Source organism: Pygocentrus nattereri, chromosome 5 (genome assembly GCF_015220715.1).
Source record: "Pygocentrus nattereri isolate fPygNat1 chromosome 5, fPygNat1.pri, whole genome shotgun sequence".
Classification (NCBI taxonomy): domain Eukaryota; kingdom Metazoa; phylum Chordata; class Actinopteri; order Characiformes; family Serrasalmidae; genus Pygocentrus; species Pygocentrus nattereri.
The window spans coordinates 43421884-43449387 of record NC_051215.1 but is presented as its reverse complement, the minus strand read 5'-3'; the positions used below and the strand labels follow the sequence as shown (position 1 = coordinate 43449387).

The 27504-nt window shown below is 39.0% G+C and overlaps 1 protein-coding gene across 1 annotated transcript in view; it reads right to left on the bottom strand.

Annotated features, from left to right (window-relative positions):
• Positions 1-27504, bottom strand: part of LOC108426860 (adhesion G protein-coupled receptor A3) — a 214381-nt gene that overhangs the window by 165592 nt on the left and 21285 nt on the right. The window contains exons 3-7 of the mRNA XM_017696663.2: positions 16411-16482; positions 10481-10552; positions 10242-10313; positions 9962-10125; positions 6-219 (exon numbers count right to left, since the gene is read on the bottom strand). Coding sequence (XP_017552152.1) covers positions 6-219; positions 9962-10125; positions 10242-10313; positions 10481-10552; positions 16411-16482 — 594 coding nt within the window. The remainder of the gene's footprint in view (positions 1-5; positions 220-9961; positions 10126-10241; positions 10314-10480; positions 10553-16410; positions 16483-27504) is intronic.

Here is a 27504-nt window from a genome sequence, read left to right as displayed (position 1 = left end):
CTGACCTGGTGATGAGGCAACAGTCGTGGATAATGCTTTCCTCCACATATACCCCTATCTCCTCCTGTGTGCCTACAGGCCGCCGCTCATGGCTCCAGGTAAGTGTGAAGGAGGGGTCCAGGTAGGAGGCGGTGCACTGCAAGGGCAGTCGGTCACCTCGGAAAACAAGCTGCCTCTGAGACGGGATCAGTTGCAGCAGGGGCAGCTCCAGAGGGGCATCTGAAAAACCACCAAAAACAAAGACAAACAATACACCATGTCATGGAATCCCATCTAATTCCCTTGCTTTGTTCTTCTTTTACTATTATTTTTTTTTATCAACCTCTTATCTAATTCTGGAGCATGTTCATTTTTTTGTTATTAGAAAATGCTTTTTAAATAAAGACTTGCATCCACACCTACATCCTACCATTTCAAACTCTCCTTTGTTGCACATTACTGTAGGACTCGGCTATAGGAATATCACCCTGCACTGAACAAATCTGAGATGAAGCTGCTGTTATAATAAAATGATAATGCTGCTTGTTTAGCTCCAAATATGTGCAACACATAGTAAAGTTGCAACAAACAGGAATCACAGAAAAATAATTAGGAAACAAAAGCAGTGAGAAAGAAATAATAAATATAAAGTGGTAATATTGTTAATAAAACAGTAGACTGCAAACATTTCTGTGGGTTCCATTAGTAAGTCTGGACAAAAGTTATGGCCAAGAATGCACTGCTGACTATAATGTAGACCTGGCAAGAGCTGCACACCAGTGGAAGATCCAGCTTATTAAAATGCATGAAGGGTATCCCTCCCTCAGCATATATTAAAGTCTTCTGCACATGCAGGATAATCAGAGCTTGTCTCTGCTATTGGTAATACGGCATGTCCTGCAAGTCCTTCTCGTCTTTAACTGGACACATCACGACGTCTTCTTGGATGGGCTCCAAAATGGCCACTTCTCAGCTCTCTGCTTTCAGGTTTCTTCAGATCAATGGAGCGTGCTGCTCTGCTGCTACCATAATAAATGTTCTATAAATGGGGCTTGAGTCACTAACACTACACAGAAGCCTGAGAAACTTAAACTGAGGTTGAAGTGACCACATGCAGTACGTACTTTCAAATTTCCTCATTTTATCAGACAGGCCATGTCAGCCATGGGAGAAAATCTCACTGTCTTTAGAGCATTGCTGTTTACAGTTATTTGAGAGGAAGAGATGCAGATCTATGATCATGAAACGTATAGATATTACAATAAACACCATGTCCCTGTTTGACAATGTGGACCGTGTCATCCGAATCTTAAGAGCTCGTAAACATTTAGGGCTCAGAGCTGGTTCCTAGTTTGAGACTAATTTACAATGACCTGTCATTCAAATAACATTACCCGCAAACAAGTTCATTTGAATTGCAGAGGCGCTAATGCATAGATCCACGAGGAGTGCACTTTCACCAAATGTAAAAAGAATTCCTCTATAGACGAGCTGGAAAGTTAATGGAAGAGCTGGAGAACCCCATACAATGCCTTGCATTTTCAAGATATGAGGATGAATTTTATTAGCCTTTTTTAGAATAAAACACATGCACATGCAGTTCCTATTATGGCATGCTCCAATGATGCCCCCCACTCTCTCTCTCTCTCTCTCTCTCTCTCTCTCTCTCACTCTTTATATTTATTCATAGTTTTTTATTTACTCTTGCCGGATAAAATCCTCATATCTCCAAAATGGTAACTCTACAGGAGAAGGAAAAACCGTACAACCCCAATTCCAATGAAGTTGGGACGTTGTGTAAAACATAAATAAAAACAGAATACGATGATTTGCAAATCCTTTTCAACCTATATTCAATACACTACAAAGACAAGAAATTTAATGTTCAAACGGATAAACTTTATTGTTTTTTGCAAATATTCACTCATTTTGAATTTGATGCCTGCAACACGTTCCAAAGAAGTTGGGACAGGGACATGTTTACCACTGTGTTACATCACCTTTCCTTTTAACAACACTCAATAACACTAATTGCTGAAGCTTTGTAGGTGGAATTCTTTCCCATTCTTGCTTGATGTACAACTTCAGTTGCTCAGCAGTCCGGGGTCTCCATTGTCGTATTTTGCGCTTCATAATGTGCCAAAGGTTATCAATAGGAGACAGGTCTGGACTGCAGGCAGGCCAGTCTAGTGCCAGCACTCTTTTACTACGAAGCCACGCTGTTGTAACACGTGCAGAATGTGGCTTGGCGTTGTCTTGCTGAAATAAGCAGGAACATCTATGAAAAAGACGTTGCTTGGATGGCAGCATATGTTGCTCCAAAACCTGTATGTACCTTTCAGCATTAATGGTGCCTTCACAGATGTGCAACAGATGTTACCCCTGCCATGGGCACTAACACACCCCCACACCATCAGAGATGCTGGCTTTTGAACTTTGCGCTGATAACAATCCAGACAGTCCTTTTCCTCTTTGGCCCGGAGGACACGATGTCCATGATTTCCAAAAACAATTTGAAATGTGGACTCGTCAGACCACAGGACACTTTTCCACTTTGCGTGAGTCCATCTCAGATGAGCTCAGGCCCAGAGAAGCCGGTGGCGTTTCTGGGTGTTGTTGATATGTGGCTTCGCTTTGCATGGCATAGTTTTAACTTGCACTTGTAGATGGAGCGACGAACTGTGTTCACTGACAGTGGTTTTCTGAAGTGTTCCTGAGCCCATGTGGTTAATATCTGTTACAGAATGATGTCGGTTTTTAATGCAGTGCTGCCTGAGGGATCGAAGGTCACGGGCATTCAATGTTGGTTTTCTGCCTTGCTGCTTACTTGCAGAGATTTCTCCAGATTCTCTGAATCTTTTGATGATCTTATGGACTGTAGATGATGAAATCCCTAAATTCCTTGCAATTGCACATTGAGAAACGTTGTTCTTAAACTGTTGGACTATTTGCTCACGCAGTTGTTCACAAAGTGGTGAACCTCACCCCATCCTTGCTTGTGAATGACTGAGCCTTTCAGGGATGCTCCCTTTATACCCAATCATGACACTCACCTGTTTCCAATTAACCTGTTCACCTGTGGAGTGTTCCAAACAGGTGTTTTTTTTGAGCATTCCTCAACTTTCCCAGTCTTTTGTTGCCCCTGTCCCAACTTCTTTGGAATGTGTTGCAGGCATCAAATTCAAAATGAGTGAATATTTGCAAAAAACAATAAAGTTTATCCGTTTGAACATTAAATATCTTGTCTTTGTAGTGTATTCAATTGAATGTAGGTTGAAAAGGATTTGCAAATCATCGTATTCTGTTTTCATTTCTGTTTTACACAACGTCCCAACTTCATTGGAATTGGGGTTTTACTTTTTTCCCCAAGTAATTTTGGCCCATTTCTTTTGCTCCATTCATCATGAAATTTACAAACAATGTAAAGGGCGACAGATAATTTCAAATTATGTACACCAGTACAACACACACAAACTCAGTGTTATCACAGATGCAGAGAAACAGGTGGACTACAGTTTGTAACTAGTGCAGTAAGTGCAGCTATACAGTAAAAGGAGCTGATAAAATGGATAATGAGCAGAGAAGCAAGGAGGTGGTCATAATGTTATGCCTGATCGGTGTATATCGGTGTATATATGTATGCATGTATTCCAAAATTGCACTGTACATTTTGGCCATTCATACAGAGATGCGTAATATGGCAGAAAAAATATCATCATACTTTGAAAAATTATCACAGTACACAATGTCACAAGAGTTTTTCTCATATCTGATAAATGAAAAGGCACAAAATGAACCAGTAGTGCTACAATAAAAATTAAGAACATAATGATTTTTAAATGATGATTAAATCAAATAAAACAAGGCTAATTATGCTATCCATGTAATGAAACATGCAGACAAAATAAAACTGCTAAATAGAAAAAGCTTGTTTTTGGTAGCAAATCTTCTCTCACGCCTCATGTGATGGCTGTTTTCTAGCCAGTTCATGTCAGTAAATTGAGTTAAATTTGATGCATGATGCATTGTTACATATGTTTCTTTTACTATTTTTGTGCCTAGAGAGTGCTACGCCCTAAAATGCATATTCATGAAATCAGTGTTCTAAAATCTGCAGCTCAGTGACTTTTGCGCACACACTGATCAACTGTGAGTGCATTTGTGTGTATAAAATGCATTAGTGCCTTCGAAAATGTTTAGTAAGTCTGGCCCATAAATTATCCTGCTGATTGCTGCAATGCTCGCTCTATCAATTTGCATATAGATCAGTTTTCATTCACCATCTTTGTTGGTGACGTATAGACATGATTAAGACACGTTTTTACTATTACACTGTGTTCATGGTGTGTTTACTAAGGTCTGAATCAGAGCCTTTATTTGTTTTAGTTGGTTTCACACTGCAATGCCTAACTGCACAGTATAATACATCAGTGTTTGTTTATTGGTCAGAAATTTTGCATAGATTCAAGCGCTCAGTAACTGTCACATTTGCCATCATTTGAGCCACAGAACTGCTTTACATGGAAATAGAAATGCTTAATCTATGTGAATCAGAATCAGAATAATATAGACCACAACAATTATGTTTTACCTCCAGCAGTGAACTGAACCAGGGTTCATTTGGAAGTGAATCGAGACACGCAATGTTTGCCAGACCACAGTTTGAGCGTATGGTGTGCACCAAGCATGGCTAGTGTTCACACCTGTCAAAATGGACTGAACTGAAGAAAAAGTTTGCTAAGTCCACCCCAAACAAGATAGGCATGAAAGCACCCCTAATGTTCCATTTTAATGGATCAGCACTTCCTCTGGTCATGAAAAATGGATTGAGTGACATCTCTGCTGAGTTGCAGACTCATGCCCACAAGATATACAAGAGTGGAAAGACCCTAAAAGTGCTAATACCCACACTATATTCCATTAACATCTGTGTAATGTCTTCCATTGCACTGAGTGTCAGCTATGTGAGTCATGTGTGTCTGTATGTTCATGTGATGTCAGCAGGTTGCATGAGGTCAATAGGCACAGTTAACACATTAAACAAATTGACCTGCCAATCTGGCATGAGAGAAAGAAAGAGATAAAGAAATAAAGGCAGAAAGACAGTGAGAGAGAGAGAGAGAGAGAGAGCATCTGGCCCTGCTGTGTGTGTGTGTGTGTGTGTGTGTGTCCTGGTGTGAAGATTACACCTCTGCCCCTGTCCATTTAGCAGTGTGAGCCATGCATCCCACCCCCATCAGTGTGCCACTGGCTGAGCCACTGTGAGCCCCCGCAGCACAGACACAGACAAAGCTCCCCCTAATGCCAGAAACTTCGTGCACCGGCCGCAACCTGCTCAACCCTGGCCACTTGGCCTTCTCTGGAAATTCCATCCATTATTTTGTATTACACTAATGTAATGCTTGGACAACGCTCCGTGTCTCTGCAAATGATGCAGTGGTTTTAAGTGAGCTTGAACAGAAAACACAGCTCTGGAGCTCAGAAACACATGGTGTCCCTGTAGCTAAGTGTGTTTACACTGGGCTGAAGGCTTATTTTCGCCCTCCAAGACTGCCTACCACGCCATAGCCTTTCTCCTAACCAAACCCTGCTCCGATTTTTGACACTTATGACCTTGCTTATTATAATGTTATTTTTGTCCTTCTACACTCTAAACAGGGAGAAATAGACAAATAAAGGTATATGCAGTACCAGTCAAAAGCAGTGACACCTGTTGTTTTTCCTTATTTTTAGGATTTTTCACATTTTAGAAATATTGGCCTTCTACCATTGCATTTTTTACTGCATTTTTGTCATTTTTCAGTTTTTGATGTCTTTTGAAAAAGCCTGTTGTCCTTTATATTGTACGTAAATTTCATGATCAACAAACCAAAAGAAACAGGACAAATTACTGGGAAAGACGTCTGATTCCAGTGACTTACATTAAAAGAGTAAAGAAGGTTTTTTTCCTTCTCCTGTAAAGTCACCATTTTGGAGATACAAGGTTTTCTTTAGACAACAGCGATATACATATATATATATATATATATATATATATATATATATATATATATATATATATATATATATATATATATATATATATATAATATATTTATTTTTTTATATTATTAGTTAAAAGAGTGTTAAATGTGGCCAATTTCAACAACAAGTAAAGTAGCACACTAAAATTATATTTTTATAAAATACATTTTATTTATATGACAACTACAGTACAACTTTAACTTTAAATTTATATGGGGTATCTAAAATTCTCTAGGTGTTTACTCTGGGTGACTTAGTAGCACCTTCATGCACAAGCCGTACTTCACCTGGCTACTCTGACTGCAACTTGATCATATGCTTTAAAACAGTACTATATTACAGGGACAAAGAGGGCCATGTCCTCCCTGCAGAACCCATAAGCTGTCTTCATGAAGGAGGGAGAGAGAGAGCATAAAGCATAACAAAAAGACAGAGAGCGAGAGAGAGCGAGAGACACATCTTTCTCTTCCTGTCACTAGCCAGATGTGTATCGTAGAATGATTGCGCTGGTGGGGGATGACTGCATAAATGTGCGTGTTTATGCCCATGTTTGCGTGTCTTTTTTGCCTGCTGCTCTTATGTAATAAGGGTCTTTGAAAAGCAGCGAGTTTTGGAGCAGCATGCAGTATTAGGCGCTAATGGAATGAAACGGCTGTGGAGGCTTCTGCTAGAACCAGCTTATGTTTCCATACACATAATACCCCCATTCTGCTGTCCCATACACACTCGCAGCTAAGCGGAGTACACTACAGTAAGCCCATATGGATATAATGACCTTGAAAATACCATTACAATGGGACTTGGAGCAGTAGCTGCAGTGGATGGGAGAGCTTGGCAGGAGCATAAATGCTGTTTTGTGCATGGTTGCTGTAGCAGATCTGAGGGGCCAGACAGTGTGCAGGACAAGAGGCTGAACATTACTGTTCTAATCCTGTAATGGATGGAGTGAGCTGGAAAAGAGACAGCAGGATTCCTACTGCTAATTCCAGCTCTATTACTACACAAACACACAGCCAGCAATTACACACAGACCACTCAAACACATACAGAGGCTACTGTATGTTTTAACACGTATGACGGACTCCAGTCCTGCAGTCAGGGTGAGTGTCGTTCCTAACAGGTACTCTGCTCAGTCAGCTCATGACAAATCCCTACAGTTCAGCTCATCAGCTAATTATAAAGCTACATAGCAAGCCCTTTGTGAGGTGATCCAACTGTCTTTCCCCTCTGTAAAGCTTTAAGCAACAGAAGTTTTCTTTTTTTATGTTTTCCCATTACCCAAAAATGTACCTGATTAGCCAAAGATGTGTCTGCTTCTTTAGTTGTCGTTGAATCTGTGTGGCTAATGTAGGTAACAAGTAACAGAAGCTTATTCCACAGCAATTAGTGCAATGCTTAATTTATTACACATTTGCCTCAAGAATACTAGTAGAAAATCTCAAACAGGTTATGATTGTGTGGCTTCTGACACTGGGTGGCACACTGTTATCTACACAAATGTACAAAACCATGTTGCATAGCCAAAAACAGTGGTAGCAACCAAAGAAACCTGGACTGTCTGTTTGTCAATTTAAAGGGATACCACTTTTTCTATTACCAACTTTAAATATCTGCCAATACATATTTATACACACTCATTATATCAGGTCCAGTGTGGTTGGTTAGTGTAGTGGGTAACACCTCTGCCTTGTCGACTGGGGTTCAATCCCCACCTGGGCAAACACCCTACACTATACCAATAAGAGTCCATGGGCAAGACTCCTAACACCACCTTGGCCTACCTATGTAAAATGATCAAATTGTAAGTCGCTCTGGATAAGAGCGTCAGCCAAATGCCATAAATATAAATGTAAATGTCCACTTATTATAAAAGTGCACTCTGTAGTTCTACAGTTACAGACTTTGTTCCTTTCTTTTTCTCTGGATTATTTATCAGCCCCCTTTTGCCCTGTGCTGCAATTGTCAGGACCACCACAGGACCACCACAGCACACCCCACAGATCATTCTCAGCACTGCAGCGTCACTGACGTGGTTTTAGCATGTTAATGTGTGTTGCGCTGGTATTAGTGGATCAAACACTGCAGTGCTGTTGGAGTTTTTAAACACTGTGTCCACTCACTGTCTACTCTATTTGACACTCCTACCCTGTGGGTCCACCTTGTAGATGTAAAGTCAGAGACAGTAGGTCATATGTTTGTGTTGGTCATCCTCTGGTCCTTCATCAGTGGTCACAGGACACTGCACATAGGACACTGTTGGCTGGATGTTTTTGGTTGTGGACTATTCTCAGTCCAGCACTGACATGAGATGTTTAAAAATTCCAACAGCATAGCTGTGTCTGATCCACTTGTACCAGTGCAACACACACTAACACACTGTCACCACATCAGTGCACTGCAGTGCTGAGAATGATCCATCTCCCAAATAATACCTGCTCTGTGGTGGTCCCATAGGGGTCTTGACCCCTGAAGAACAGGGTAAATACAAGGAGGTATACACAAATGTTACCGTCTGAGGATGCTAAGCTTAGTCTGATGTTTTCTTCTCTGAAGCCATGCCACTTAAGGCTGCTTAAAACGTCCTGTCTCACCAGATGTAAGTGACATGTTATGAATGTGTTTTACCCCAAGGCATGGAGCAGTTTTGTCTATTATCTGAAGTCTGATGCTGTGGTCTGAGGATGTCCTAAAATGTACAACATCCGTAGGATCTGACCCTTCCTCACCCGAGAGGCCACCCAGGTGCTAGTGCAGTCTCTTGTCATCTCAAGGCTTGACTACTGCAACACGCTCTTGGCTGGTCTTCCCATACAGGCCATCAAGCCTCTGCAACTCATCCAGAACGTGGCAGCACGGCTCGTCTTCAATCTCCCCAAGTTCAGCCACGTCACCCCACTGCTGCGCTCCCTTCACTGGCTTCCTGTAGCTGCACGCATCAGATTTAAAACCCTAATGCTTACCTACAAAGCCAAAAATGGATTAGCCCCTACCTACTTGATGGCAATGGTGAAATCTCGAACTGTACCACGAGCTCTTTGAGCTTCGAGTACAGCTCGGCTTGACCCGCCATCCTTCAAGGCGCGTGGAAGACAAGCGTTGAGAATGTTCTCTGTACTGGCACCCAGGTGGTGGAATGAACTCCCACTGGCTCTCCATACAGCAGAGTCTCTTGCTGTCTTCAAACACAGACTGAAGACACATCTCTTCACACAGCACTTAAATGAGCATTGAATTAAGTATTGATTGCTATATATTGTGCTGCACTTACAGTATATGTTGTATTTTATTGTATTGCACTGTGTATTGTAGTTTATTGTATTGTATTGTATTGCATTGAACGGCACAGAGTTCTGTGTTCAACTCTGTTTTCGGGGTACCTACAGTGACTGATATTTCTAGCAGAATTGGAGCTCAGGACTGTCTTTCTCTCTAACCTATTGGTAACTAGCAAAGATACTTTCTCTAGACAGACAAAGCACTTCTTGTATTTCGCTCTGGATAAGAGCGTCTGCTAAATAATGTAAATGTAAATGTAAATTGTACCCTGTACAGCACTGTGTGTGTTCAACCAAAGCATTTATGGTATTTGCAGAGCTTTTACTATTAACTCTGCTATCCATCACAGAACATGGGCCTATCATAGGAAGTCAAAAACCACATATGCAAGTTTGTTTGAGATTGCTTAACAACTCGACCCATTTTGAGGCTGTTTACATGATGCTGTCTGATGAGCTTCCATTATTAACTACTAGCATTATAGGTCCAGTCCAAGGGAAAAGAAGCAAACATAAGACACCAAACGTAGTCTTAGTTGATCAACTACATTCATGGCAAGAGGAAAACTGTAAATATTTTTTGCCAAGCTACCACGTTAAATGTGTTTTTGTGTGGGCATCCAAGACTAATTTTGGGAATCATTTAAACAGACACACACACATGCCTGCACGCTGTGTATTACCACAGATGAGCTGGTGTTCTCGGAGGCTGCGGAATGTGAGGCCATGGAGGCGTGTGGGATACACGCACACTGTCTCATTTCCCACACGCACTGATCTGGCTCTAGCCCACAGCAACAACCACTCCAACTGGCAGTCACAAAACAAGTAATCGGTACTGAAGTGCCTGATGAAACACACAAACACATACAAAAGATTAAAAAGAGTAGTGAGAGGATCTTAGTTTATGTTTAGTGATATCAGAAGGTGTAGATAGGAGGGAAGACCACTGCATATTCTTACAGAATTCTCAGAGAATTCAAGTGCACGAACAGCCCCTCAGGCAGTGTGGAGAAAATGTTTCCGGATACATTTCTGTAAAACATCCACAAAAAAAAAAAAAAAAACCTTATCAGACAATCCCTATTAAGTGCAAACAAAGCAAAACACAGTCCACATCTACATTATTATAAGAGAGCCACGTCTATAATAAAGAGCTTGAGAGGGTCAGCATGGGAGCATAGAGTTAGAACATTACTCACAGCTTAGAGAGATTGCCAAGGTCAAGAAACATCTCAGGAGAGAGGCAGCCAATCCGGTTGTTGGACAGATCACTGAAGAGATAGGAACACACAGACAGCTTTTAAATTGTGATAAATTAGCTGACATCAAACTTTTTAAAAGCATCACAGTGGATAACTTAGAGTTTGTGGTTTATAAACATGACCCAGTATTTGCTCAAACATACAGACACTGATAGCAAGTGGGCTTGTATGCATTTTTATGTTTTTGGGCAAATAAATAAGCTTAATATATGAAGTTGATGCTACAAATATGTACATTTATATATGGGGTTATTGTTGTCTTCATTTGTGAATAATGATGCAAATATTTAAAAGGTTTTGTTGCAAAATGCATTAAATAGGATTTTACGCATACAAGAAATGTCAAAGCTATATCACAATTAATACCTCCTTTGTTAAAAGCACTTACATGTATTTTCCATTATATATCAGTTTTTCTTGTTTTCACAGTCTTGTCATGTCCAAACTTACAAATGGATATAGAGAATTTTGGAAAGAAACACTTTATTTATAGGTTATGGGCCTAAGGCTCCAAAGTGAGTTGACATCTAGCTGAATGAAACATGGATAGCGTATTTGTCAAAGAGTGCCTGGCATAAGCAACAGCAGGATGTGCAAGTTTTGTTTATTAGAGTCCAGTTTAACATCAGGGCTAACAAGCAAAGGAAAAGAGCATTGAGATGTTCATGGAACAAAGGTGAAAACATGTGACATGAAAATATATGGTAAAAGAACATAATCACTAGAAAACAGAGACTGAGATAAATAACAGGAAAGACTAACAAGAGTAAATGAAACATTAAAATATCAACAGTGGGCAGAGAACAAGAGAAAAACTAGGGCATAACAATACCATTTACTATATATGCTAAATAGTATGTCAACCATCATTAGCAGTGCGTTCATTAGTACTGTATAGTATAGTAGTACATGGTTTTAGATGCAGCCAAACAGAACAAACACATGGACATATATCGAGAAACAGCTAGTAATGAGAACATGACATGGAAATTGTGACATGTAGAAATAAATCAATTATAAAGAGGTATTTCTTTGTATTTATTATGATCCAGATAAGAGTGAACCCTCAGGGCCTCATAGAGAAAAAAAATGTACTAGGACTTCTAATGATTTCTGGGAACTAATGTTCTTTTTTTCAGTACAATCAGGCTTGCATTAAAACCCTGCGAGTATTACAGCACTAGTCTAGTTTCATGGTTACATTTTGGATTTAAAAAAGAGTTAAATTCTTGAATCACGCTGTGCCAAACCGGCAATCAAAAATAGCCTTTCACTGTGGTATCTAGATAGATATAACTAAGTGAGCTCAAGCACTGGTTAGGACTTCAGGAGCTGAAGACAAGGCCTAACGTTTTAGATTAACTATCAGCATAAATCCAAAGTGACAAAGGAATCAACAATCACGTTTTGATTTCCAATAGGCAGGACCAATTTCATGAGAAAAATGTCACTCTGGAAGTCCCAGATATGTCACTGACTGTGAATTTTATCATGAGCCTAATCAACAGGTTCTAAACTTTCTAAGCTATGTTGGCAATGCCTCTTCAGCTGATCGTTAGAGTTTATCATACATTCAAAAACTTTGGGACAGAAAAATCAGGGCTAGAATTGCAAAAAGGGTGTCAAATCTTTTTGAAGAAAGTGAAGAGGTGCAGAAACACTGCCGAATGGGAATACAAACTACAACCATTTCACAGCAGGCACTTTTTGCATATATTTTCAAGTTACAGTGTGATTTGGGAATCAGATGGGCTTTTACATTCCACCATGTGGAAGGTGCAATGTGTGAAAATTTGCATACATTTTATATATTAAATTAAATTTTTTTTTTGTTTGTTTTTTTTCAGTGTTCATATGGAGGAGCTTGACTTCAAATTTCTTGGGTCAACCATCCAGAGCAATGGACAGTGTAGAAAAGAGGTGAAGAAGAGGGTGCAGGCAGGATGGAGTGGGTGGAGATGGGTGTCAGGGCTGATGTGTGACAGAAGGATAGCAGCAAGAGTGAAAGGGAAGGTTTACAAGACAGTAGTGCGTCCTGCTATGATATATGGTTTGGAGACTGTGGCTCTGTCTAAAAGACAGGAGGCTGAGCTGGAGGTGGCGGAGATGAAGATGCTGAGATTTTCGTTGAGAGTGACAAGGATGGACAAGTTTAGAAATGAGCAGATCAGAGGGACAGTGAAGGTGGAGCAGTTTGGAGATAAAGCCAGAGGCCAGGTTGAGATGGTTTGGACATGTGTTGAGGAGGAATAGTGGATATATTGATCAAAGAATGTTGGAGATGGAGCTGCCGGGTAGAAGGAGAAGAGGTAGACCTCAGAGAAAGTTTATGGATGTAGTGAAGGTGGACATGGAGATGGTTGGTGTAAAAGTAGAGGATGCAGTGGACAGGGCAAGATGGAGGCAGATGATCCGCTGTGGCGACCCCTAAAGGGAGCAGCCGAAAGAAGAAGTTCATATGGAGGAGCTGAGCCTCGTCTGGACTTAACTGCGTAATGTGTGCACTGTTACAAAACAAAGAAACTATTTAAAAGTGTTACATACAGTTTCCACGTTAGCTATTACAAAAGGTCTAGAACTAAAGAACACACAATTTACACACATCTGTTAGTAGGAGTTATAGCTTCACACATGAAGCATTTAATTACATAGCAAAAAGCTGCTTTGTCATCATATACACATACTAGACAAAAGTGTACTTTTAGAAAGTTATGTAATTCAGCAATTTGCTGCAATGATTTGTATGTATGCTGCTGGGCAACTCATTAATACACTCATACATAAGAATACACACAACAACTACATGCGCCATCATTCATAAACATTTGTGCATTTTCAAATTCTGATTAACTACTCACTTCTTCACAGCTATTAATAGTCAGTAAATGTTTTATTGAACAACGTTATTATAAAGTGTCACTTTTTACTATTTTTTTAACTGTGTATTTAACTGTGTATTAACCTTTTTTTTAGAAAAATAGGCGTAAATAGGTTTCATCAGAGGTTTGTTTATGTCTTTTCACTTCAAAAATCATCAAAATATGCAATGTGGCCAGGGTGCCCAAACTTTTGCATGCAACTACATACATAAGAAGTTTCCTCAGTCCAGAAGCAGCAAGTCACACACACATATATATATATATATATATATATATATATATATATATATATATATATATATATATATATATATATATATATATATAAGGCCTTTCTCACAATACAATTTTTACAACAGGGGTCCAGCACTGTTTGGTCATTTTTGGCCCTTTTTCAAACACACCACATTCAACTCATCTAGACAGTTAGCAGGTTTAGCAGATGTGTTTGAGCAGGAAAATCACCAAACTGTGCTGGACTACATCCCAAATGTCTGGAATTGATGACCCTTGCTGCATAGTACTGTATATTTCCAGTTCTGAACTGAAAAGCTGTTTCAGAGCATGTGTGAGTGGGTTTAAGAGTGCAGGCACTGAAATTTGTGTTGATGAGTGTATGTGTGTGTTTTGTGTGTGTGTGTGTGCGCACGCTCACACTGTGGCTGTGGCACTGTGCCTTTGCTCTGTGTAATTAAAGATATGGCCAGCAGCAGAGCAGAGGGAGAGGCTCAGCCCCTTTGCTGTAATCACCAGTTGGGAGCTCTTAAATTAGCACCACACAGCATTCAGGACCTGGCACTCTTAAATTAGAACCACACAGCATTCGGGACCTGGCTTTTGCATTAGTGCAGCGCAGCAGCCAGGACCTGGCACAATCAGCAGGCTAAAAGCCCCTAATCAGCTCCACATTAAACCAACCATACACACCTTCTACTGACCCACGGCCATCTGAGTATAAGACAGAGAGGGAGAGGGAGAGGGAGAGTTAGCGAAAGTGTAAAACATTTGGGAAGGGGGTTCCTGCTTCTAAGCGTGGGCACATGGCTGTGGCTCTGTTTTATTTATCTTGTTTTCAGACTTCAAGAGGCATGAAAAATTGGAAGTCGACACGCTCTCTCTGCTTCTACACATTGAGACTGCGTTTGTGCGTGTGAGTGTTCTTTGAGTACACAGATCTTAAGCAGTCGTCATGGCCTCAAAGGGCGTCTCTTCTGTTATCGGATGATGCGGCATCAGTGACACATCAAACAGTGGGGTGTCCCGCATACCTTCATGCATTGCCTCCACCAGCGTCTCTTCTCGTTTCCTAAAATTGTCACTTTTGTTCTGAGAGCGAAAATAATTTTTTCTCCTCCTCAAAGCTTCCTCCAAACTGACTCTGTCATGCAATGCTTTCCTTTCTCTGCTAAAACAGACTTCTATATCCAGTCTCTCCCTCATTCTCTTCAAACTGTTGCCTAAACTGCTCAAAAAGTTTTCATTAATGCATAGAAGATGCAGTTATTGCCAGCAAAAACAAAAGCACACTGGGATTCTATATTAATACTTTCTCACACACAGCACACTGAAACAAACAGAGGAATTCTATTGAATATGCAGATTTTAAACCTTTGGCCAACGTTTTGTGTCCGTAAGCAGAAGAAGACATTTTATCATGATATGAAATGGTCTTGTCAATATAGTCATGTTCTATAGAAATCTCTACATATTTGACATGTGCTTGCCATCAAAACCAATGGGATGTGTGGTGTGTCTTCATACAGCATGCAAAATGAATGTAAAGTAGGGATATTGATAAATGAGTGCATTTAGATGCGCACACACACACACACAAACACATTTTCTAAGCCGCTTATCCTTCTCGGTCGTCTGAGAGCTGGAGCCTATCCCACAAGTCACTGGACTGAACGCAGGATAGACCGTGGGACAGGTCGCCTGTCCATCGCAGGCCGAGTTTAGATGCACTTCATCGTATATTATAATCGTATGTAGTATAATCAGAATTCTTCAGTTATTTAAGTGGTCATGTAATCAGCATACTCTGATTTCTCAGACAGGATAAATGCCTAGAAATCTGATCAAGGAGTCCGATAAAGAAAGCTGGATTTTCGCTCGTGAATCAGCTTTTCAGTGACTCTGATTTCTTTCTGTTTTCTCAGTCTGTGCTTGTGCGAAAACAGCAAGCAGTATTTAAAACAGTACCCATGAGATGGCAACTGAACACTTGGAGCTGAAGTCAAATGCATGCTTGATGAAATGATGTATGTAGATGATGTGTAGTCATATTTTCTACTGAAGAGACATGGCATGATGTTTGAGTATTATGTTACGTTCACGTCACATCTTCTGCAAAAAAGAAATCTGATTACTGCCTGACTCCTGTCGACCTAGTATTTTTCCATTACCTGATCACCCAAGTGCATGTAAATGATAGAACGTATTCCTGACAAAATCCGATTTTCTGCAGTTATCGGATTACTAAATGCATTTGATGCAAGTTGATCCCACCTCTTTAATATGACATCAAAACTAAGGGAGAGAAATCAACTTAGAGCTTTCAGTTCAGGACAGAAGGTGAAATGGGCACTGAAAAAGGCTTTAAAAGCCCTTGCAAGTGTAATATTTAAAATCATTACAATTACAATTCATAGGAATATGGGATATGAACCAAACTGGCTACAACAACTATAGTTCTTTATCATTATTTCTTAGAGACGAAAATGAAAAAATCAAACCTCTTACGTATTTAAGGTTGCATTATTAATATAAGAACTCTACAGCAAGCTTTTGTTGACTGCCTAAGACTGCACAGTACTGTTAGTGATGCATGACTGATGCACCTCATTTAGAACTTCATTAAAACAATGACTCCTGATTCAGAATTGCAAAAATACTTTAGATGTTTTTATTGAATTTCCACTCAGCAGTGGGGAGACAAGACTATCTGCAAATGTGCACAGTTCAGTGGCTGTGCTTTTTCATACTTACAGCCTCTTCAGCATAGCAAGCCCGCGGAATGCTCCGGGCTCCACTGTACTAATCAAATTACTCCTTAGATCCCTACAGAGAGCGAGAGAGAGAAAGAGAGAGAGAGAGAGACATTGAGATAGACAGCAATATAGAGATAGAGAGACAGAGAGAGACAGAGTGATGGAGAGAATGAAATTGACAGCATTACAAAAACAGCAAAATACTTAATAGAGAGATGCTCGTAAACTGGAGAACTAATGAATAAGCACATAATCATGAGATTTAATTTTCGCATCACTGTGGGTTTGGAAGCTGCATGAGGGAACCAATTACTGCTCCACATAGCGGTTCACCCTTCGGTAGAGACAGCCCATAATCCACAGCATGCACATACACACAAACTTTGATAAAGTGATGAGGCAGACCACAGTAGACATGCTCGTTCTCTTTACAGTTCAGTTCCCTCAGTGCGTACACTGTGTTTAGAGGAACACTGTGAAAGAATCCGGCTCCGCTTGGCATTTTGAGTGTCATGTTTTTTGCCCATATTCCATAAACAAGGTCCACTGGGCTAAGCTGCACTGTCTGCAAATGTGCTGGGCTATGGAAGTGTAGCGTCACACGACAATGACCTCAGATCAAATTCTGACCATCTTGGGGTCTTAGTGACCAGCTGTCCCTTCGGGCCTCCCCCTCACTCTCCACACACCCGGTGGCACTAAAAATACGCTCCATGATTTCAGAACTTGACTCTGTTTTCCTCCAGGGCCAAAGCAAACTTCCTGAAATTGTGTCCTTGCATTTCCTGCGTCTGTCTGAGGGGAGTGACAGGAATGTGAAGGAGGTTCTGGGAGCTGCAGTTGTGCGTGTGGAGGAGACGTAATCGGTATACAACTGCTTGAGCACTCCAATCAGAACCTCAGCTTAAACTCTGTGAGAAAAGTCCAATCACGGACAGGATGCACAAGAAGAAGAATGCTACGTTCGTACAAAGGCCTTGACCAATCAGTCACTGACCAAAGCGAAGCATCTGGCCATCTGTTTATATGTTTATTTAACTGTCTTAGTTTTGTAATTCACTTTCCTGTCTTGACTCCTCAGTTTAGTTAAAGAACAGAAACCTGTTGATTCAAAACATACTTATTATGAAACTTATGCCTGTTGGCTGAAGCATCTGCCCATTGCATGACTCGACAAATGCTGGTGTATTCCTTTAATTAGCACAATTGTTATGTGTAATACAATAAATCAGGACACAGCTCCAACAACTCCCTTTGATATTTCAGATCAAAATTTGCCCTCGTCTGAATCTGTAGCCCAGTGGTCACAGCCCAGGACTGATTGAATTCAGGTTAACATAAACCATTTAGCACCCAAATGAGAAGGCCATTGCATGCTGATGAATGGCTGCTGTCTGCTTTTAATGGGGTGTGTCTCATATAAATTGTTCACTTTAGATTTAAGAAACAGACTTGTTCAGCACCATTACATTTCTGCATCCTACTATCCCTCCATCAGCCCCTTTCCCTGCTCCCTGCTTTCCATCTTTCATCAGAAGCATGTGTACATTGAACACGTAAGCAATAACTACACACACTCTTTAAATGTGTCAACCACCAGCACTGGTTTCAGTCTGCAACAAAATATTTGGGCCTGCTGTAGAAGAGCTCTGGTTCTTGTGCACCGTCACTCATTCTCTCCTTGTCTGCCTATATTTGAGTAAGAGTTTGACTTATTTGTTAAAGAGAACTGTCTTTTGTCATATTTACTACAGCTAACTGGATATCCTTTTTCAAACTATTACATATAACTCAATCTTCAAAATTACTTAGAATGCACATCCCTAATATATATAGGACATTTATTTTACTTTACATAAACTATCTGTAAATGTAGTTTTATTATATTTATATAAACAAACATATGTACACAATTCTGTTTATTAAAGACAGACAAATATGACGTCTGTACCCACTCGTATTTCTTTCAAATGTCATTTGAAACTGCAGATGAAGCACACAGGGTAATTACAGCAGGATGTTGAAATGGAAACTCCCACCCCCCCTAACAAAAGACTAAATATTCTGTATTAATTCATCTCTCAAGCCTGCAGAAACTCAGCTGTAAACACTGGACCATCGCAGGCAGTAGCACTTGTGTAAGAGCAAGCCCTCCAGCTGGTAAACATCAAAACCAACTCCGAAGCAGGAATAATGTTTCTTCCCTTAAACTCTGTTTGACGTATGCACGCTCTCCTCACCCGGGCTATACGGTATCAAGGTCTGGTGCTAAACTCCTGACAAACTTTAACAGTTGCAGTTAATATTTCACCAGCAGCAGCACCCAATTAACTGTCCTCACAGCGTGTGTGTGTAACTCTAAGCGCGTGTCCATTCAACCTGACTTATAGACTGCTACACAACTCTACTCCCACTGTGACATTAATGTGGAGATTTATGTCCTAATGGTCGCACTCGCACCGCCCGGCCTCAGAGGAACATGCTGAGAAGAAAGAGAAAGAGAAAGTGAGAGTGAAAGTGAGTGCTTGATGGGTTTGTGTTGCTACTGGACAGATGTTTTTGAAGCCCCTCAGAGTGGAGGTCAATCAGAGGACCTCCTGCCTGCACGGCAGCAGAGCCACCAGCAGAGGAGATCTGTCATATGATATGTAAGTTTGTCAAGTTATTATGATAAATAATATACAGTAAAGTATGCATACAGAGTTTGCCACAGGTTTGAAAAACCTGGGTGGGAGCGCCATGTTAAAACAGGACAAATTAGAAACGTAATATTGTTAAAATTTTATTAAAGATTCTTGGGTGGCTGTTACAGTATCAAGTACAGTATATGTGGCAAACACAGTTTTGTTTATTATTTTACATTAACCTATCGTTAATCTAGACTCATCTAAAATGTCTTATTTTTGAGTTTCTTCATTTTTAATTTTTTTTTTTTTAGTTTAGCTTCCAGCTATTTATTTGAAACTTTACAGGAGCAGAATAAAATATTAGACTTATTTCTTTTTACATTCATCGGAAAATACACACAAGCAGGTTATTTTGTTTACTGTGTCTAATGCCTGTTTTATTTATCGTATTTACTGTATTGTGTCTATTTTGTTCCATGTTGCATTCCATGTTGGAATGTGATTTCACTCCACTGTGTACATAGATGGAATGACAATAAAAGCAAAACAATAAAAGCCTCTTGACTTGACTCTTGACACTTGTGAAAATGTTCAATAATAAATGGACCAATATAAATGGTCCAAAATTGCTTACACAATTACTTAAAATTACTTTACTTACTTAAATTAATTACAAAATTACTTTATATATATAAAAGACTTCCATTACAAGTGAAAGTTTTTTTTTTTTTTCTTTCTAGAGAGACAAGGTTTTGTTCTGACAGCAACAATATATTAGAAGTAATAAAGGACAGAAAATTTACATTCTATGGGTGGTCAATATGACCACCCAATTTTGTTATTGTGATAATGTATTGTGAAAATTTACATTCTATGGGTGGTCAATATGACCACCCAATTTTGTTATTGTGATAAATTATGTCATATTTCTTTTTAAAATAAACTGTGGGTATTGGCAGCACAGTACAGTATTCGCAGAACACCGACCAAGTAACAAAAAGAGCATAATTGGTCCTATTAAACTGGAACAGTTCAGTGTGTGAAACGCTGAATAAAAGTTATTGTGTTCATTATTTTTGATAGCAATTTTTAAGGTTGGTACTGCTGGGTCATCTTTTATATGTTCGAACTTACCGAACCTCAGAAAAATTTAATGATGTGATACATCTCATTTATCGTGAACATGAAAGTATCGAGATACACTATTTTTGCCATATCATCCACCCCACCATCCTCAGCTGTTAAGCTGACCAGATACTGCTCTAACATAGACTCTCAGAAAAAAAGGTATGACACTGTCACTGGGGCAGAACCCCTCTTGTCACTGTGGTGGTACCCTCAGGGGCACATCCCAGTACCTTTAGTCAGGTAACATAACTGTACCAGAATTCAATGATATTTTCTAAGCTGTACAGACTCCACGCACCCCGTCCCGTCTCCAGGCTTTTTATTTTATTGTTCTGTTTTAAAACATTTGGTTATGAAAAGGTACAGATATCTACTTTTTCACTAGGAAAAACTCATGTAAGGTACACCAGTGGACCGCTGTTGCACCTTTGATGGTACACTTACATTGTTTGTACCTTGATGAATGAATCATGTACCTGCATAGTATGATTATTTCTAACAGTGTATAGAACAGAATTATTGCACAGCATCATAAATTGTACAGCTGTACAGGACCAGAATAAAATATTAGACTTAATTTTTTACATTTGTCACCAAACAAATTGGTTATATACTATTGAAAACATTGATTCTAAACTTTTCAACTTTCGAACTTTGCTTCCAAATATTTGAACATACTATGCTGGGAATCTTGCACAGCAAAAACATAGAAAGAAACTTCTGTTGAAGATGTTTCAGGGGTCATTTTGATGGCTATGTTAGGCCTAAAGCTGATTACGCTTAATACTGTCATTTCATAGCAAGGACATTTCTTTGACAATAATAAGAACAAAATGAAGTGCAGATAACAATCCTGGTCTCTTTAGACTGGTATTTCAATAAACAATTAGATATCGTAGCCTCCGGAGCAATAACAAACATCACACAAGCAAATGTTGTTGGAGACCATCTGAAGAAAAGTTCTATAATTGCTGTCTTCTACACTGCACTGCTTTCAGCAGGCTCAAATATAATTCACTGAGGTTCAAAACAAACAGAGAGCAGCAAAGAAGAGAGCTTTTGTTGTTCTGTGATGCTGATTTACTGGTAATGATGCTTGTTGAGTAAGCCATGGTTATCTGAGGCAACATTCAGGTCAGAACATTGGGTATTCCCACACAGGCAGAGTTTTCATTGCTCTAATGAAGGGCAAAAAAGAGAGAGAGACAAATTCCTATTTCGAGTAAAGCAGAGTGCGGGAGAGAGCGGGAACGAGCGAGAGAAAAAGAAAGGCATATCAACACACAAACACACACATATGTCCACACATACACACTCCAGCCACTGCTCTGAGCTCAGAGAGGAAACACGGCTGGTGTAAAAAGGTCATTTAGGTGTCTGCAGTGACATTGCTGTCTGAAATATGGCTTCCGCTTCCTATTTCCTTCTAGAGATGGGCCAGACATTACAAAGAGCTTTTGAGCCAAGGGGTTAAAACCTCACTCAACACATCAAAATTTATGATTACGAGGAACAGCTGATGACCCATGAAATATCACCATTCAGCATAGCCAAATAACCTAATTCAGGCTTAACAGCGAGTCGATGTCATGCAGAATGCTCCACATATCACTAAATATCCTACATGACCATTTGTTGACTATTTCAGTTCCGAGCACATCTGGGAAAAGAGTTCTTTCTAAGCAGAAAACAAGACGTGACATTACCCAAAACATGTCGTGTAAAAGGCCTTTTGCGAGTTAATGCAGCCAAGCAGATTTGGACAATCAATCCACGTGAAACGGCCACCAGAAGAGATGCCAGTGCTGCTGAGCTCTGAGGCCAGACATCTGAGGCCTGAGACAGAAACCTTCAGTGGTTACCAGAGAGGCTTCCCAGTTTCATTCAGCAGATTCTTATAACCCACACATATGGTAAGACAGCCACAGGCAGTTATTCACGTTACATTTATATCCACACTGTTTACATTCTAATGACAACCGTATCCAGTTTACAGCTGACTCCTTGAGAGATGTGTGTTTATGAATCACATAAGAAACACCAGTTCCACAAGCTACGCTCATACATAAATAATATGCCTTACATATGAAACGTGTTTGATGCAATAATTACCCACTTACTCGGGTCCGTAACAGCTACAAACATAATTAAGTACACTGATTTGTATTCTAGCCTTTATCATGTCTGATTTAAACTAAACAGCAGATGTGTAGCTTTCATCCGTTTCACTGCAATATCATAGTGATGCATTCTAAGAACATGAGCAGTTATTATTCTATTACGCAAAAACCTTGTATCCATATATATATATATATATATATATATATATATATATATATATATATATATTTTTTTTTTTTTTTTTTTTTTTTTTTTGCAATTTTGATTTGAAAAGTCCAGTCAATATTTGTATTGTGATAATATTCAATGATAAATAGACCAATAGGAACGGTCCAAATGTTGTTTCTATTCTGACAGCAACGATATGACCTATCAGAAGTCATAAAGGACAGAAATTTTACACTCTGTGGGTGGTCAATATGATAACATATTTTCGTTATTGTGATAAATGATGTCATAATGTCCTTTTTTTAAAGATAAACTGTGGATATTGTCAGTACTTAATGAACACTGACCAAATAACAAAAAGAGCAGAATTGGTCCTATTAAATAAGAACAACTTAGTATGTGAAACGCTGAATTATAGATATTGTGTACATTTTTGATAGTAATTTTTAAGGTTGGTATTGCTGGGTCTTCTTTGTTTTAACTTATTGAACCTCAGAAAAATTAACTAATGTGATGCCTCTCAATAATCGTGAAGATGTCTAAAAGTATCAATATACACTATCATCCATCCCAGCAGTATCCTCAGCTCTTAAGCTGACCAGATACTGTTCTAAAGTATAGCACAGCATTACTTCTATGTTTGTGTAATATACGTCAAAAGTCCTCTAGTTATTTCTATGATTATACCAAGAATAATGAATATAAATACATTCAACCACAATTAGGGTGTAATGACACTTAAAATGTGATTTCAGTTTATAGAGTAAGAAGAGGAACATCTCAGCACAAAGAATGATTACTAACATTCTTAAACTTTTACCAAATTTGTTATAATGAAAATATTATTATTCTCCTTGCTATTGTTAACCAGCTGTGTCAGCTAGATTCACCTCACATTCCTGACATTTCTTTGCAGATGTAACTTGTACTGTGTAGGAGTTTCCCTTTGGTTTGATTTGTTGGTGTTATGGTTAAAAATGGATGGAAATCTGCACAAAAGCATTTTCAGAGGAAAGAGGTCAGACATTGGTATGCAGGCCACGAGAATAAACAAATACAATTGACACAATTTAGTGTTTTATAACTTGGTAAGACAGATTTGTTCTCAAAGAGGAGAGCTGGGGTCAGACTCCAAGACAGAGCTACTCCTCATATTTCCCCTTATATATACTTTCAGAACTCACAGCCCTCATTTTGTGCACATTCAGAACTGCAGCTTTATGTTTTACATTGTTTTTCTTTATTTTTAAGGTATGATCACTTAAAATTGCAGATTTTCTTAAGCAAAGCCAACCTGATAGTATGTTAAGCTAAACATTAGCACCTCAGCCTTGAAGAAAAATGACCTCATTATGTATTCTACTTTCTCCTAATTAACAATTAGCCTGTAACCGATTAAACTCCCCAAACAACTGTGTAAGCGGCATTTTAGGATGGCGCAGAGTCTTGGTAATATTGCATTCATATGTCCAATACATCTTAGGTTTGCAGAGCATCCATTATTCATTATTCACATTATTGCCTTCCATATAAACAAGACTGGCATCTCTCTAGAGGATTCACCAAACTATTCATCAATTGCTTTTCAAGGAGACCCGGACCATGAGAAGGATAGATAAATGCCAACAGCCCAGCCAAAACAACAAGCAAACCCTCTGCACAGGAGTCTTACTGACTGACTCCCTTAGACAGAGAGGAATGGCTGATGCAGCACAAAGAATTCTGATATGGTCCCAGAGACACAAGAAGTCCACTCAGTCAGGATGGCACCTCACTTATCACCAGCGGGGGAGTTTTAAGTCAAGGTCTTGAATGGTCAAAATACATCAGAGAGCTGCAGACGATGAGCAATGAAATACTGTGTATGCATTCTAATGTACTATGCGACTTCCTGTGGGAGTGTGGAAAATACGGGGGGAATTCTCATCACTAAGAGATCCTTGTGTCAGTGGGACAGTCAGACATGAATAGCAACTAGTTCCATTTACTCATTTATAATTAAATGAAAAAACGGATTAGTACTTCCTTTTTTCATTTCTAAATGGTAATACTTTCACTCTCAGCTTTGTAAATTACACTGTCAAAAATAAATAAATATTTTTATTTAAAATAAAATAAAACTGTCATAAATAAATATTTTCCCTGACAAAACTGTAAAATGTTCAATTTTCTAATGTTAAAAACCTATTTTTTAAGGGGGAAACAAGTTAAAGACATGTAAATTAACTATGCAAGTATTTTATTTTAAGACTGCTGTTGTTGATCTTCAGAATGTAAATTCATAAAAGCAAATGATCACCTTTATTTCACAGTTTGTGTTTACTTTAATGGTTGTTACTGTTATTATAATTATTGAGAAACATACTTTTACTGTTAGTTAATGGGTTTTGTCTATCGCGCCCGCAGCTAGACATTTTACTGATTTTTTTTTGTTTGTTTGTTTTGTTTATTTACATATTTTTGTTTTTAATTGAATCATTTTTCAGTAATAACTGCATTTGTGCTTTGCAACTGGTTGCACCACTTTTTTTACTTAACTCTGGGTTACGCTACTCTGCTCATCTCTGGGGACAGTATAAAGGAGGGTGCACCAAAATAAAATGCTGTGACAACACTGTTTTAGTGCAAAGATCTGCGATACTTAACACCGCTCTGCAAAACCATTTAACACCAGGTTTGCAATACTTAACACCACAATTAGGAAGCGCTAAAGCTAGCAGGTCAGTTTTTAGTGCTAAAACAACAGAGACTTTCAAACAAGAGCAAGAACATCAACAATACACTGTGCCCACAACACACAATGTTTTCTTTGTTAACAATCTCAGGGCTAGTTGTGGAATAGCTGTGGCACTCTTTCAGCAATTTTTGATTGGCTCCTTAAACATAAATATGGATCACACAGATATAAACAATTATAAACAACTTTATTGTGAACATACACCCCTTGTGTAAAGCAAACTAGTCTCCCCTGCAGATGTGAGAGTGCAGAGTTGAGTTTGAATCTAAAAACATCTTTTTCTTGTTTTTCTAGAAAAGCATTTCTTTGCACACTGTCTGAGTGACTGTCAGTGCAACTGACATGAGTGTGCAATGACCATTTAGTAAATGACCGTATCACTAAGAGATTAAAAATATTGTGAACATCTAGAGAAACACTCACCAGCTCTGGATAACCAGAACATTACAAATATAAGCTACTTTTTCATTTGTTTATAGAGCTCAGCTCTTCAGGGCATTGCACCCGAGCTTCAAAGATTCTAGTGTCGCCAACAGAGATGCATTTTTGACCCCAAAACTGGCAGTGCTCCAAGAACATGTCTTCTGGATGCATGCTTAGTAAACATTCCCATCAACGCACTCAGAACCAAGTTCAGATCCCAGAGGGCACCTTTCAGCTCTTTCTGTCAGACTCCTTTTTGTGAAAGATTCAAATTACAATCCAGCTGTCCGCATGGGCAACTACTTCCATCACAGCCAGTCAAAGACAACAGCAGGCTGTGGCATTTAATGAAGTCAAAACATTACATTGAGACATAATTTGAGAGCTGTTTTGAATAAGCCACGAGGCAGCCTCAGCTGCTCACCTCCTGCTGCTGGAAAGTCTGAGGAATAACCCTCAGGGGGTCATCACAAAGCGCTGTTCCCGGCTTACAGAGCTAGCCTACCTTTTCACACTTGTATCAATTCACATATCAAGTCCCCCTTCACAAGTTGCCTAAGCTTTTCTGGCTAAATTGTGGTTTTAAATGAAGTGATGAACAAGTAAAAGCTTAGCTTTTCCCGGCTTGAATAGACCCAATTCAATCAGATACGTAATTGGCTACTTGAGACAGGTGTGCTGAAGTAAAGGAAGCACCAAAACGTGTGGTGCTGTGGCCTTTCGGGATGACTGAAGATGGAAAGTCATGGGTTACACTGTAATTTTCTTTCAACAGGCAATAAATCCATTAATGCTCAAACTGGAAGCTGAGAAAAATCTTCAAACAAAGCTCACTGATAAGAATGCATTGCTTATTTCTGATTTTGAGTGCAGTCTCTTTCACATGCAAAGATATTATGTACCAGAACACCTCTTAATTACTATTAAGCATATTTAAACTAGCAACTAACAACAATGCAGTAGGAAAGTAACTAGAAGTGTATCACTTTTAAAAATAGGTCAACAACAGATAAGATTTGTTATGCCTTTTTTCTGTTGCGAATATGTAATGCTAGGGTTTCAGACAAGTGCCACATAAACATATTATTATGTAGTATGGGTAATAGGAGTAATAGTAGTAGTAGTAGTAGTGGTAGTGGTAGTAGTAGTAATAGTAGTAGTATTATTAGTGGTAGTAGTAGTAATAGTAATAATAGTAGTAATAGTAATATTAGTAGTAATAGTAGTAGAAGTAGTAGTAATGGTAGTAGTAGTAGTAGTAATAGTAGTAGTAGTAGTAATAGAAATAGTAGTAGTAGTAGCCTAGTTGTTGTTGTTGTAGTATTAGTGATGGTAGTAGTAGTAGTAGTAGCAGTAGTAGTAGTTGTTTTTGTAGTATTAGTGGTGGTAGTAGTAGTAGTAGTAGTAGTAGTTGTTTTGTAGTATTAGTGGTGGTAGTAGTAGTAGTAATAGTAGTAGTAGTAGTAATAGAAATAGTAGTAGTAGTAGTAGTAGTAGTTGTTGTTGTTGTTGTAGTATTACTGGTGGTAGTAGTAGTAGTAGCAGTAGTGATAGTAGTAGTGGTAGTAGTAGTAGTAGTAATAATAGTAGTAGTGGCAGTAGTAGTAGTAATAGTAATAATAGAAATAGTAGTAGTGGTGGTAGTAGCAGTAGTATTAGTAGTAATAGTAGTAGTAGTATTAGTGGTGGTAGTAGTAGTAGTAGTAATAGTAGTAGTAGTAGTAGTAGTAGTAATAGTAGTAACAGTATCTGTTCAGTATCTGTTCAGTATATGTTCAGATAACTACAACATATACAGTGGGGCACAGAAGTCTATGACCACTAATGAAAACGTTTCTATTTTCCAATCCTTTTATTATTTAGTGCAACATTTTTCATTACAAATTAT